The sequence below is a fragment of the Rhinopithecus bieti genome, unplaced genomic scaffold (assembly GCF_001698545.2).
Source record: "Rhinopithecus bieti isolate Rb0 unplaced genomic scaffold, ASM169854v2 scaffold_4101, whole genome shotgun sequence".
Classification (NCBI taxonomy): Eukaryota; Metazoa; Chordata; class Mammalia; order Primates; family Cercopithecidae; genus Rhinopithecus; species Rhinopithecus bieti.
In genome coordinates, this window is record NW_016804458.1 from 1,305,772 (window position 1) to 1,317,970 (window position 12,199).

The 12,199-nt window shown below is 41.4% G+C and overlaps 1 protein-coding gene across 6 annotated transcripts in view; it reads left to right on the forward strand.

Annotated features, from left to right (window-relative positions):
* The first annotated feature begins 1,902 nt into the window (after window positions 1-1,902).
* The window catches only part of SELP (selectin P), a 42,394-nt gene continuing 32,097 nt past the window's right edge, over window positions 1,903-12,199 (forward strand). For all 6 annotated transcript variants that reach the window (XM_017868443.1, XM_017868446.1, XM_017868445.1 and 3 more), the window contains exon 1: window positions 1,903-1,997. In XM_017868443.1, coding sequence (XP_017723932.1) covers window positions 1,995-1,997 — 3 coding nt within the window. In that variant the 5' untranslated portion in view covers window positions 1,903-1,994. The remainder of the gene's footprint in view (window positions 1,998-12,199) is intronic.

Sequence of the window (12,199 nt, forward strand, 5' to 3'; positions counted from 1 at the left end):
AATTTTTTTTTAACATGAGGCAATGCCAAAAGAGGGGCTGATGAGTGAAAGTAAGAACAGAAGGACATGGAGGCAAGTCTTATAGAATAATAGCCAACACTTAAACTTACACTTACAGCATGCTAGGTACTGTTCCAAACACTTTAAATTCATTTAATTGTCCTTACACGTCTATGTGTTTGGTGATTATTATCCTTATTATTCACATTGCTGAGTGTATTAGTCTGTTCTCATGCTGCTGATAAAGAAATACCCAAGACTGGGTAATTTATTTAAAAAAAAAGAGGTTTAATGGACTCACAGTTCCACATGGCTGGGGAGGCCTCACAATCATGGCAGAAAGCAAAAGACACGTCTTACATGACAGCAGGGAAGAGAGAGAAATGAGAACCAAACAAAAGGGGTTTCCCCTTATAAAACTATCAGATCTCGTGAGACTTATTCATTACCATGAGAACACTATGAGGGAACCACCCCCATGATTCCATTATCTCCTACCAGGTCACTCCCACAACCTGTGGGAATTATGGGAGCTACAATTCAAGATGAGATTTGGGTGGGGACACAGCCAAACCACATCACTGAGGAAACTGAGTCATAGGGAGATTAGTAACATGCAACACAGCTGGTAGGTGGTGGAGCCAGGCAGTCTGACTCTGGGGTCTGGACTCTGAACTGCATCATGCTGCCAAGAAGTTCCTCAGTTTTTCCTCTCTCTAAGCTTCCCTTATTCCCCTACAGTCATTCCTTCAACAGCATCTCCTTCACAATCTTTTCTACTTCTACTATATAATTAATTTCTTCTTCTTGGTACCAAATTCCAAAGTGCAAATGCAGCCTCACATGCCCTAATTCATCTTTACCTTTAGACTTTCTTCCAATGTTTCTACTTCATTCCATTTTAAATTTATCCATGAGATGCCTATTTACAAGCTGTAACCATCGTGAAGTGAATGAAGATAATACCTACTACTACACAATAGAATTCCAAGAGTATAAATAGGAGTTATGGCTTTCTGACTTTATACTAAATACTTGATACTTGATTTTGCTGTCTGAGATCTAATCTGAAAAGTAATAATAATTGCTAACATTTGTTGAGCGTCAATTGTGGGCCAGGTGTCATTTCAATCCCTCTCTACATATTAACTCATTTGATCCTACAACAACCCGGTGAGGCAAGTTTTGTTATTCTATTTTACAGTTGAGGAAACAGAGGCATAGAGAGTTTAAGTAATTTGCCCAGTGGATAGCCAGAGGTGGAGCCAGGATGGGTCTCAGGCTGTTTAACAGCACAGCTCAAGTCTTAACGACTATGCCAACAGCTTTTTGGTCCTACATATTCCATAGGAAGAGGAAAATAAAAAGGTATCTATTTGTATACCTTTTTATTTCTGATATAAGAAGCAGAATTTCTTTCATGTGACCTATGTCTATTTAATATGTCATTTTGAAACTTACCAATAAACCTCCCCAAGTGCCAGAAAACCGTTAGTGGCTTTTTCCTTTTCTCTCTAATTTTATTGTGCTACTATTTTGCTCCTTTCCCTCAGAAGGCTGCTGGAATAGTAAACATTCACTGACATTTCACGACAACTGGAAAATGGGCACTGGAAAATCACATTATGATTAATTCAAAGCATATTTTCCAAATGTACGACTTTAAATTGGGGCTTGTATCATAATCAAAGGAAACCTTCGTGTGTGTACTGTTCCCACATTGCTCTGCTCAGGAGTGATTCACCTTGCCCTGTCTCCAGACCATCTCCCATGGAAGGGGGTGACCCCTTGCCTCTTGGCAACCACTATTTCTAAGCTGCCAACATCACCCTCGCATTATCAACATTCTAACTTCATGGGAAGGGCTGTGGTGAGTTTCTGGAATGTGAATAGGAAGTTGTTTTTCTAAACAGCCTGACACTGAGGGGAGGCAGTGAGACTATAAGAAGTCTGGGTTGGGCAGAAGGCAGAAAACCAGCAGAGTCGCAGAGGAGATGGTGAGTTTATTTTTTTTCTGCATGGGAAGTGGTTGAAGTGAGTTGGAGTGGTTTGAGGCTAAGTCAGGCAGGTAAAGGTTCAGAAAGTGAGGAACAGCGATAGCCATGGAGTTTTATGTTGAATTGCCTATTAGATTTTGTGAGTACTTTTAAAGTTGCTGTCCACTTTGACCCTCCCAACATCCTTGTGAGTTGAGGTTGCGATTTCTGTTTTACAAATAAAGCCATTGTGGCTTACAGAGCCTGTGTTTTATCTAAGCTGCACTGTTAGGCTACATGATGTTGGGATCTGGGTCCTGTCCTCTGGCTCTACAGCTACTGTTCCTCCTACTAGAATCTACAGGGACTCTCTGAGAGTAGATCACGGTAAACCTGTCACCCCATTTTCCAAGACTGCACTTCTGTCTGGGATAAATGATGGAATAAACGGAAGACTGGGCAACTGCCCTGGGACAAGCTTACAATTGAACAGTTTCTCACCCCCATCCCTCCCATTTCTTTCTGTGAGCCTATGAATCTTCTGGGACTGATCTGGAATATACATATAGTTTCCATTTCTGCCCTAAGTCTCAGCCTTGTTAATGACTCAGTTTCTTCTTCTATAAAATGGATATAGTAATAATACTCTAAAGTTTTATAATGAGGATTAAATAAGATTTTGCTGAAAAGCATCCAGATCTGAGCCTGACACATAGTAAGTGATTAGTAAATGTTAGCCATTATTGTTACAAGAAAAATAAAAATCTTAGGGATGGTGGGGTTTAGGATTCAGGAAAGATCCAAGGATAGCTAGGCATTTTGAACTCAGAAATGTTATATGCACCTAGATAAAATGCACATGGTTAGGCTACTTCTAATTTTCCCCAGACTTTCCAAGAGTATCCCACATAGTCCCAGGGTCTGAAATCATGCAGTCTGTGGCTATGGAGGAAACAGGCAGCTCTCTGTTTTTGAGCATCTTTCTGTGGGACTCCAGAAAAAAGTACCGCATACACCTGATTCATCCCACTTATTTGCTTTACTATAGCACACTTTTCAAGTACTTATAATGTGGGGTTCTGTGTTGGGGAAAACAGGAATGAGAGTATGATAAAGAGAAGAGGAAGGAGTTTGAGCCTGTCCTAAGTTTGAACCACAATGACATAAGGATATGAATTACTTTTGTCTTATCTTTTTGCATGTCATACTTCTGAATTGGTTAACTTAAATAAGCAGTTCTTCCTCTCTTCCTTCTACTCTCCTTGGTATCCTTCTGTATTTCAAAGGTATGAACTTATTGGATCACAGAGTTCTTTGAGATTTTGATGAAAGTTACAACTTGTCTTTCCCAGATGAAAGCAAAAACATCCACATGAACACCAACCTTCAGAGACAACCACAGGAGGTTTCCAGACCTCCGTGTGGATCCCAGGATCAGAACCCTTCTCGATTGCCTCCTGTGCTTTGTGTTCAGAAGCCCCTCTGTTGGCATCCTGAAACTAGGCTTGAGCTCTACAAGGAAGTGCTAAGACCCCAGCCCTAGAATTGTTTTTAGGATATTAAAGACAAGACCTCTTCCTTTCCCTCTGAGCACATTTGGTCCCAAAGATTCAGAAACCTCAAACTGCCTGTGTAAGTTTTTCTTCCAGTTCAGAGAGTGGCCTTAATTAACTTTTAGGACCTGAGAATATGAGGATAAGGTTTTTCTGGTGGGGTGTTTTCAATCAGATCTCAGAGGAGTAGCTCTTGACTGGGAACTTATAGTTAAATTGCATTGATGTTTGTCAAAGTTTTAGCAGGCTACGGCTGGGCGCAGTGGCTCATGCCCGTAATCCCAGCACTTTGGGAGGCGCATGGGTCACTTGAAGTCGGGAGTTCAAGAGCAGCCTGGCCAACATGGTGAAACACCATCTTTACTAAACATACAAAAATTAGCTGGGCATGTTGGCATGCGCCTGTAATTCCAGCTACTCAGGAGGCTGAGGCAGGACAATCTCTTGAACCCAGGAGGTGGAGGTGGCAGTGAGCCGAGATCATGCCACTGCACTCCAGCCTGGGTGACAGAGCAAGACTCATCTCAAAAACAAAACAAAACAAAAAGTTTTAGTGGACTAAGGAGCAGGTCTGGATTATTTCCCATTTATACCTTTTAACCACCTTAGCTATGTGGCTTCTAGTCCTTACTCTTCTTTTCATTACCTGTTTTTCAAAATGCAACTAAAATAGTTCAGACTCTCCTGGGCTGGCCACCAGCTCTTAGAATGTGCATCTTCAGAGATCTTTAAGTAGAAGCTTATTAATCAAATCCTCAAAAATCAAAATGACTTACTACATAAAGAGCTGTGCTTAGAAAAACCCTGGACCTAACCCTAGAGAGTAGGCATACAGTGCTTTTATAAATGACATTCGTTATATTGTCTTCAAGGTGTCTAATCTCTCTGATTGAAAAATAAATCTGAAACTTTATGAAGTCAAATGCAGAGCAAATCCTTACTATTTGTAGAGATATAACTCATCTCTGATCCAATAGACTTTTTAAAAAATTTAAGTATGGTACTTTATTTTTAATGCTAATATTTTACTCAAAATAATGGCAATTCATAGTCTAAGTTAAGTATATGCTTGGATTCTAAATGTTGATGTCCTAGGTCCCTTCCTGTCTATATTCATAATTTGCTCTTTGGCTTAGAGACAACCTCTTTTCTCACTGCATTTCTTTTTCCACCCCTAAGCTGGGCTACTCACATCTGTGCCACACCACTACCACAACCACCACCCAGAAACGTAAGGGAACTAATGTATTAGCTGTAATAGCTTGTAACACCTGGGCTTTGCTACCAACAAGTTGTATAGTTCTGCGTCCTCAATGATTCTCATATTCACCTCCTCCATTTGCATTCCCACTGATGCCAGACCAAACCAGTCCCTCTTTAACTCTCACTGGACCATTGCAATAGCCTCTTCTTTTGCAGTGCAATCTCCCTGATTCTAACTCATTTAAAAAAAAAAAAAAGATCACACCACTCTCACCCCTATAATCTCAGCATTTCTGGAGGCCAACGAAAGAGTTTGAGCCCAGGAGCTCCAGGTCAGCCTGGGCAATATAGTGAGACCTTATCTCTACAAAAATTTAGCCTAGTGCGGTAGTGCATGCCTGTAGTCCCAGTTACTCAGGAGGCTGAGCTGGGAAGATCACTTGAGCCTGGGAGGTGGAGGTTTCAGTGAACCCAGATCATGCCACTGTATGTCATCCTGGGCAACAGAGCAAGACCCTATCCCCCAGCCCCCCTGAAAAAAATCGTATCACCATTAAGTGCATGTGTTCATGATACTTCTCTGTTCAGAACCTTGCAATTAGATCCCTTCTGCCAACTGGTATTTGTGACCCGCAAGATCCGGTTTCAAGCTACCTTTTCAATTAAACTCGAGGACCTCCTAATCTTCAGCAGGCTGGAGTGCAGTAGTGCCATCTCAGCTCACTGCAACCTCTGTCTCCTCGGTTCAAGTGATTCTCCTGTCTCAGCCTCCTGAGCAGCTGGGATTACAGGCATGTGCCACCATGCCCGGCTAATTTTTGTGTTTTTAGTGGAGATGGGGTTTCTCCATGTTGGCAAGGCTGGTCTTAAACTCCTGACCTCAAGTAATCTGCCTGCCTTGGCCTCACCAAGTGTTGGGATTACAGATGTGAGCCACCGTGCCCAGCCTCCCTTGGCTTATCATTGCACTTAGAATAAAATCTCATCTGCTTGTTTTGGATCCCAAAGCCCGATGTGATCTGTCACTACCCCCATCTCATATTTTTCTCTCCATTGCTCATTCCATTCTGGCCACACTAATGTCTTCATGTTCTTTGAACACACTGCAGTTTGCTTCCACCTTAAGTCCTTTGAAATAGCTTTTTCTTCTTCCTTTAATGCTCTTCTTCCTGCTTCTCACTGACTGGTTTCTTGTGGTCATTCTTCTCTCCACTTAAACATTATCTCATTAAAGAGGTCTTCCCTGACATTCCTGACCAACATAGTGACACAGTCATTCTATCACGTAAGTTTCATTTCCTACCTAGCGCTTATGGCTATATTCTATTAATATCTTTCATGTTTACTTGCTTAGTACTATTGTGTAGTTATTAGTATTTGTTTCGTTGTCATCTCTACCAATAGAATGTGCATTCTATGAGGACTGGAATTATGTCCGTCTTCACCATTTTATTTGTTCACTTAGATATATTATCACTACTGTAAAAGTAATACACTCAGTTATAATTATTATGTATTTTCCAACATTTTCGATTTAGCATATTTTTATCTTACTTTCAGTCATTCCTCTGCCATTATTCATTCATTCATTCATTTATCCTTAAAATGTTTGTTAAGCATTGAGTATGTGCCCTACCATGGGTGGGGATTCAGACCTGAGTGAGTAATGGTCCTTGCCCTTGAGAAGCCTCTGACAGTAGCTTCCTCAGTTGTATACTCACATGTTTGTTGTGCATTTAAATTGTGGACCTCCTGCTCAAGAGAATATTCAGAAACGGAGATGCTGATTAGAGGACTTTGGAAACAGATGACCATAAGGAGGTCATCTTTACTTCCCAGTAAAGCAGAAGAATGAGAAGAGAACAGGGCCGTGGAAGTGGGAACCTAGAGAAACCCTTACCTCTGCAAGGGAAGGCAGAGGATTGAGGTAGATTCAGAAGACTCAGAAAAGTTTCTCAAACATTAGAGCAGAAGAACAACAGAAGAGCTAAGGGAAGCATTTTAGGCAAAAGGAAGTAGTGGTATTTATTGCTACAGAAAGGTCAAGGAAGATAAGGGTGGAAAGTCTTCATTTGGTTTGGTAATGAGGATGTCAGCAATGAAGTTTGCAGGAACACTTTACCAGGATGGTGGGGCAGTGGGCTGGAGAGTAAAGGGGAGGCAAGGAAGTTAAGAAAGTTTAGCTATAGAGGAAGGAGTGAAATCAGGCTGATATGGGCAGGAGGACAAAGGGTCAAGGGAGGGACATTGTTTGATTCTGCCTTCTTAAAAGCACAAAACTGTGGTCTACAATGTAGACAAAGAGAACAGGATCTCATTTCTGTGGCACTATCCTTGCCAACTTTGTAAGCCACCTGGAACATGGCAAGCCATGGGACACCTACTAGCCTCTGGTACCTCCTTCTGTGAAAAGTTAGGTCAAGGCATTTGCTTATTCCACTTTCTCTCTGCTTCTTTCTTTACCCTGCAATCATTATTAGTTTTTTTTTTGTTTGTTTTGTTTTGTTTTTTTGAGAAAGAGTCTCACTCTGTCGCCAAGGCTGGAGTGTCTCGGCTCACTGCCACCTCCGCCTTATGGGTTCGAGCGATTCTCTTGCCTCAGCCTCCCAAGTAGCTGGGACTACAGACATGCGCCACTATGTCCAACTAATTTTTATATTTTCAGTGGAGATGAGGTTTTACCACGTTGCCAGACTGTTCTCGAACTCCTGACCTCAAGCAATCTGCCCACCTTGGCCTCCTAAAGTGCTAGGATTACAGGCCTGAGCCACCCCACCCAGCCTAGTTCTTTATTAAAGTAAAATTAAAGATAATCATGGTGCTTAATGAAGGCTTACAGAGGCACAGGATGTTATTCTAATGACCCAGTCCCTGACTCCTTTCCAGCAACTTCCAGTTGAACCAGGCTTCTAGAGCACATTAAAGACTAGCAGAGCATATGGATGCTTCTAGAGAGGAATTTCCTCTTGTTTTGGTACTTAACTTGCTTAGTGACACAGGACAGAGCAGCATCCTGAAGACTATAATGCAGAGTAGGAGCAGGTGTGAGAAGGCCTGCCCACCTCAAGCAGGTTTCAGAGGAAGATTGTTACTCGAAGAAGATTTTTAAACATCATCCATTCTCCACACCTCCACACAAAATCCTTGTCAGATGCCTTACAGTTAACACAGAATCTTGAACTCGGGCCCCATTATACACGGACAGATTTAGTAGGTCATGAACCATCCGAGATTGTCTAAAATACTGCAAGTATGCATATGTTTTGAAGAAGTCTGACCATGGCTTTTATCAGATTTTGAAAATTCATAAGCCCTGGAAGAATAAGAATTACTGTGTTAACCCTATGTACATTCAGGTGAGCAAGCTTGGGCAAATCATTTACACTCATTGAGTCTCAGCGGTGGGGAGTGGTGGCCGCCCCATCTTAGGCATTCATGGTCTGAAAGACCTACTGCAGAACAGCAGATAAATGCTAAGTTAGCTTGAAAGTGACCTTTATGGTCTCCCACAAGAGACCATAAGAGGTGAATCTTGGTATTTGGTGATGCAAAGAAACAGAAAACTATGTCAGATTAAAGCAGGGGATGCACACTGACTTGCATTTTCCTTTTTTAGATGTTGCGCCCTTATCGGAAGCACTGTACCAGTCCTCTAAAACTTTAAAATGTTTAAAACAAGTTCTCTCGCTCTCTCTCACTTTCTGTTTTGTCGCGTGTGGTAGAGAATTTGCTGACGAAATTTTGCTTTAAAAAAGTGTAAACAAACAAACAAACAGGTTAAATGGGAAACATCTCTTTTTGGAAACTTTGTTTAAACCACATCTTATTTAAAAGTTTAAACAAACAAGCTAAAACAGGAAACAGTGGGTAGAGTTGACCACTGTGATGGGAGACTAGGAGACTCGCCGACTCCCTCGCCCCACACACTCTTGTGAGCTGGCCCCAAAGCCAGGGAAATCCCTAGAAATACTCTGTTCAGGGAGAAAACCACTTCAACAGGAAGTGTACCACTAAATTTAAAATCGTTGCACTTGTCCTGCAATCTGCCTGAGTAGAGGCAGAGCCCAGGTTCAGAGACAAGCACTTAGGTCCCCTTCATGAAGGCTGCAGAGTTGTGCTCTTCAGCAGCAATATTTTGCTCCTATACCTCCAAAATATCCTGGAACACTACGTTACCTCTTACACCTTTTAAGTGGAAAGCTACAATTTTTTATCCCAAATTTTAAAAGCAAAAGAAGATTGGATTTTCCAATGTATTACAAAATTAGACTTTAAAATAAAATTGTTACATAATTTCTTAAAGTTTATCTAATGAAATAAAGTACTAGCATGATCTGCAATCCTCATCACTTAAAAGACCACAAGCAGGCTCTTAATAATAAGAAATTTTATATTATTCATTTTTCTCTCCTTGAATACTTATTTCTATCCCACTTCTACATTATTTAGCCTAAGACAACACATTTTAAGCTTAAAGTATTTTCTTGATTATTGTACTTCTTTGCCAAATAAAATATAATATAAAATTTTAATTTTCTACAACCATAAGTCTCTATGTGTTAAAATGTTTTTATTTTCTATTGAGTTTGCATGACAGCTACTTTTAGTACACAATTAAATAAACTAAGGTAAATATACTACAAGTTTTGACAAGTAATTTAAACCTTTATATTTAAATTGCTATTGAAAATTGGTCTCTAAGAGAGGAGGAGCTTTCCCCTATTTGTTCATATATCCAGAAATAAATATTATTTATCAACAAAATCCGACAATTTTGGCATCAATATTATTCCCATATTTCATTTTCAAGGATTTAAACACTGAGAAACTTCATTCATATGAATAAGTAAATGGAATTAGAAGTTTCATTGTAGCAATGTCTCAATTCCTTGAAGTCCTTCCAAGTTATATGCCCCAAATTATATAGTGATTTACTATCAAAATTTAGTCAAAGCTGACAACTTAATCGGGTGCTCCCTCAAAGCTGATGAAAGGAAATAAATGGAAATCACCATACTTGAAAAAGGATTTGCTGCAATATCATTTAAAATATTCAAATTCTTAATACCTATACCAATATTTTGAATCATCTTTGGCATACAAATGTATTTATATCCAAGGGCAAAGCTCTAGAATAAATAAGAAATTAGTAAAACGTATAATGTTTCTCTTGTAAAGCGGGAGAAAGGTGTATTTTAGGCAAATTGTTTTTAAGAAAGTATATATGTAAAAGTTGAGAATCTGAATATAGATTTAATTAACACTCTCTTTGCTTGTGAAACCCTTGGGAAGTCAGCCTTATCCTGGTTTGAAGATTTCTGCTTCAGCATTTGGAATGGTACGCTTTGAAATGTGGTCATAAGAACAGCTTGTGACACAATACAATTCAGAGAAAGCAGTGGGGTTAGTTTCGCACTAAGGGATTATCTGTCACTCTACTTTTAGTGAAAATAAACAGCACCACAAATCATAAAGTTATGATACTCTCAGTGTTTAATCATAGGTCCTGCAGAGATCAGCAGCTTATAAGAACACAAAATATGCCTACTTACTAAAGCAAAGATTCAGAAGCTCCCAGGAAAATTTCTAGGCTTATGAGATAACTCCGCTCTCTGCACATCAACTGGTTTGAGTTGAGTTCTCCCTGGTATCTGGTCAGGCTGTAGTCAAAAGTGCATGAACACATGCACACACACGACCCCACACTGTCCCATGCATCCTACATCATCCATCACTGGGCGTGACACACACACAACCCTACACTGTCGCATGCACCATACATCATCCATCACTGGGCATGACACACACACACACACACACACATATACAACCCCACACTGTCCCATGCACCCTACATCATCCATCACTGGGTGTGACACACACACAACCCCACACTGTCCCATGCACCATACATCATCCATCACTGGGCATGATACACACACACACACACACACACACACACACACACACATATGCAACTCCACACTGTCCCATGCACCCTACATCATTCATCACTGGGCATGACACACACATACACACACAACCCCACAATGTCCCATGCACCCTAAATCACCCATCACTGGGCGTGACACACACACACACAACTCAACACCATCGCATGCACCCTACATCATTCATCACCAGGACATGACACACGAGCACATGCACAACCCCACACAGTCCCATGCACCCTAAATCATCCATCACCGGGGCATGACACACACACACAACTCCACACCATCCCTTGCACCCTACATCATCCATCACTGGGGTGTGACACACACACACACACAACTGCACACCATCCCATGCATCCTACATCATCCATCGCTGGGGCATGACACATGAACACACACACAACCCTACACCATCCCATGCACCCTACATCATCCATCACTATGGCATGACACGTACATACACACACAACCCCACACCATCCCATGCACCCTACATCATCCATCACTGGGGCATGACACACACACACACACACACACATACACACACACAACCCCGCACCATCCCATGCACCCTACATCATCCGTCACTGGGGGGTGACACACACACATACACACACACACACGCAACCCCACACCATCCCAGGTAGCCTATATCATCCATCACTGGGGCATGACACACACATACACACACAACTCCACACTGTCCCATGCAGCCTACATCATCCGTCACTGTGGCATGACACACACACACACACACACACACACAACCCCACACTGTCCCATGCACCCTACCTCATCCATCAGTGGGCATGACACATGAACACACACACAACCCCACACTGTCCCATGCACCCTACACCATCCATCACTGGGCATGACACACACACACACACACACACACACACACACACAACCCCACACTCTCCCATGCACCCTACATCTGTCACTGGGGCGTGACACAGGAACACACACACAACTGCACACCATTCCATGCACACTACATCATCTATCACTGGGTCTAGACACACGAACACATACATAACCCCACAGCAAATTGTCACAGACCAAATTGTGGTCTATAGCAATGTGGGATTTCTTTACAGGAGAGATTTTAGGTAGCAGTCTGACTCGGATAGTGACAAAACTGCAAATGCATAGCAAATGCACTGTTTTTATGTCGATGGTAATGTTGGAGTGGCTTTGGAGGGGAACCAATGTAGCAGCTAGACTTAGTCATGTCACACACTCTACCATCCACAACAGCAATGCAGCATGGATTTAGAAGCCTGGAGGTTAATGAAGGTAAAAAAATGTAGAGTGGAAAGAGCTCTTGTTCCAAAGTCAGGCTCTGCTACTGTCATTCTGAATGTGTTATTTAGATGCTCCAAGCTTCAGTATTTTCAAGTGCAACATGAAGAAGTCGGAGAAGATAAGCATCACTAGAACTCAGTTGATATATCCAGGACCAATTTATCCAATAGGTACAGTAGACTTTTTTTTTTTATTTTTT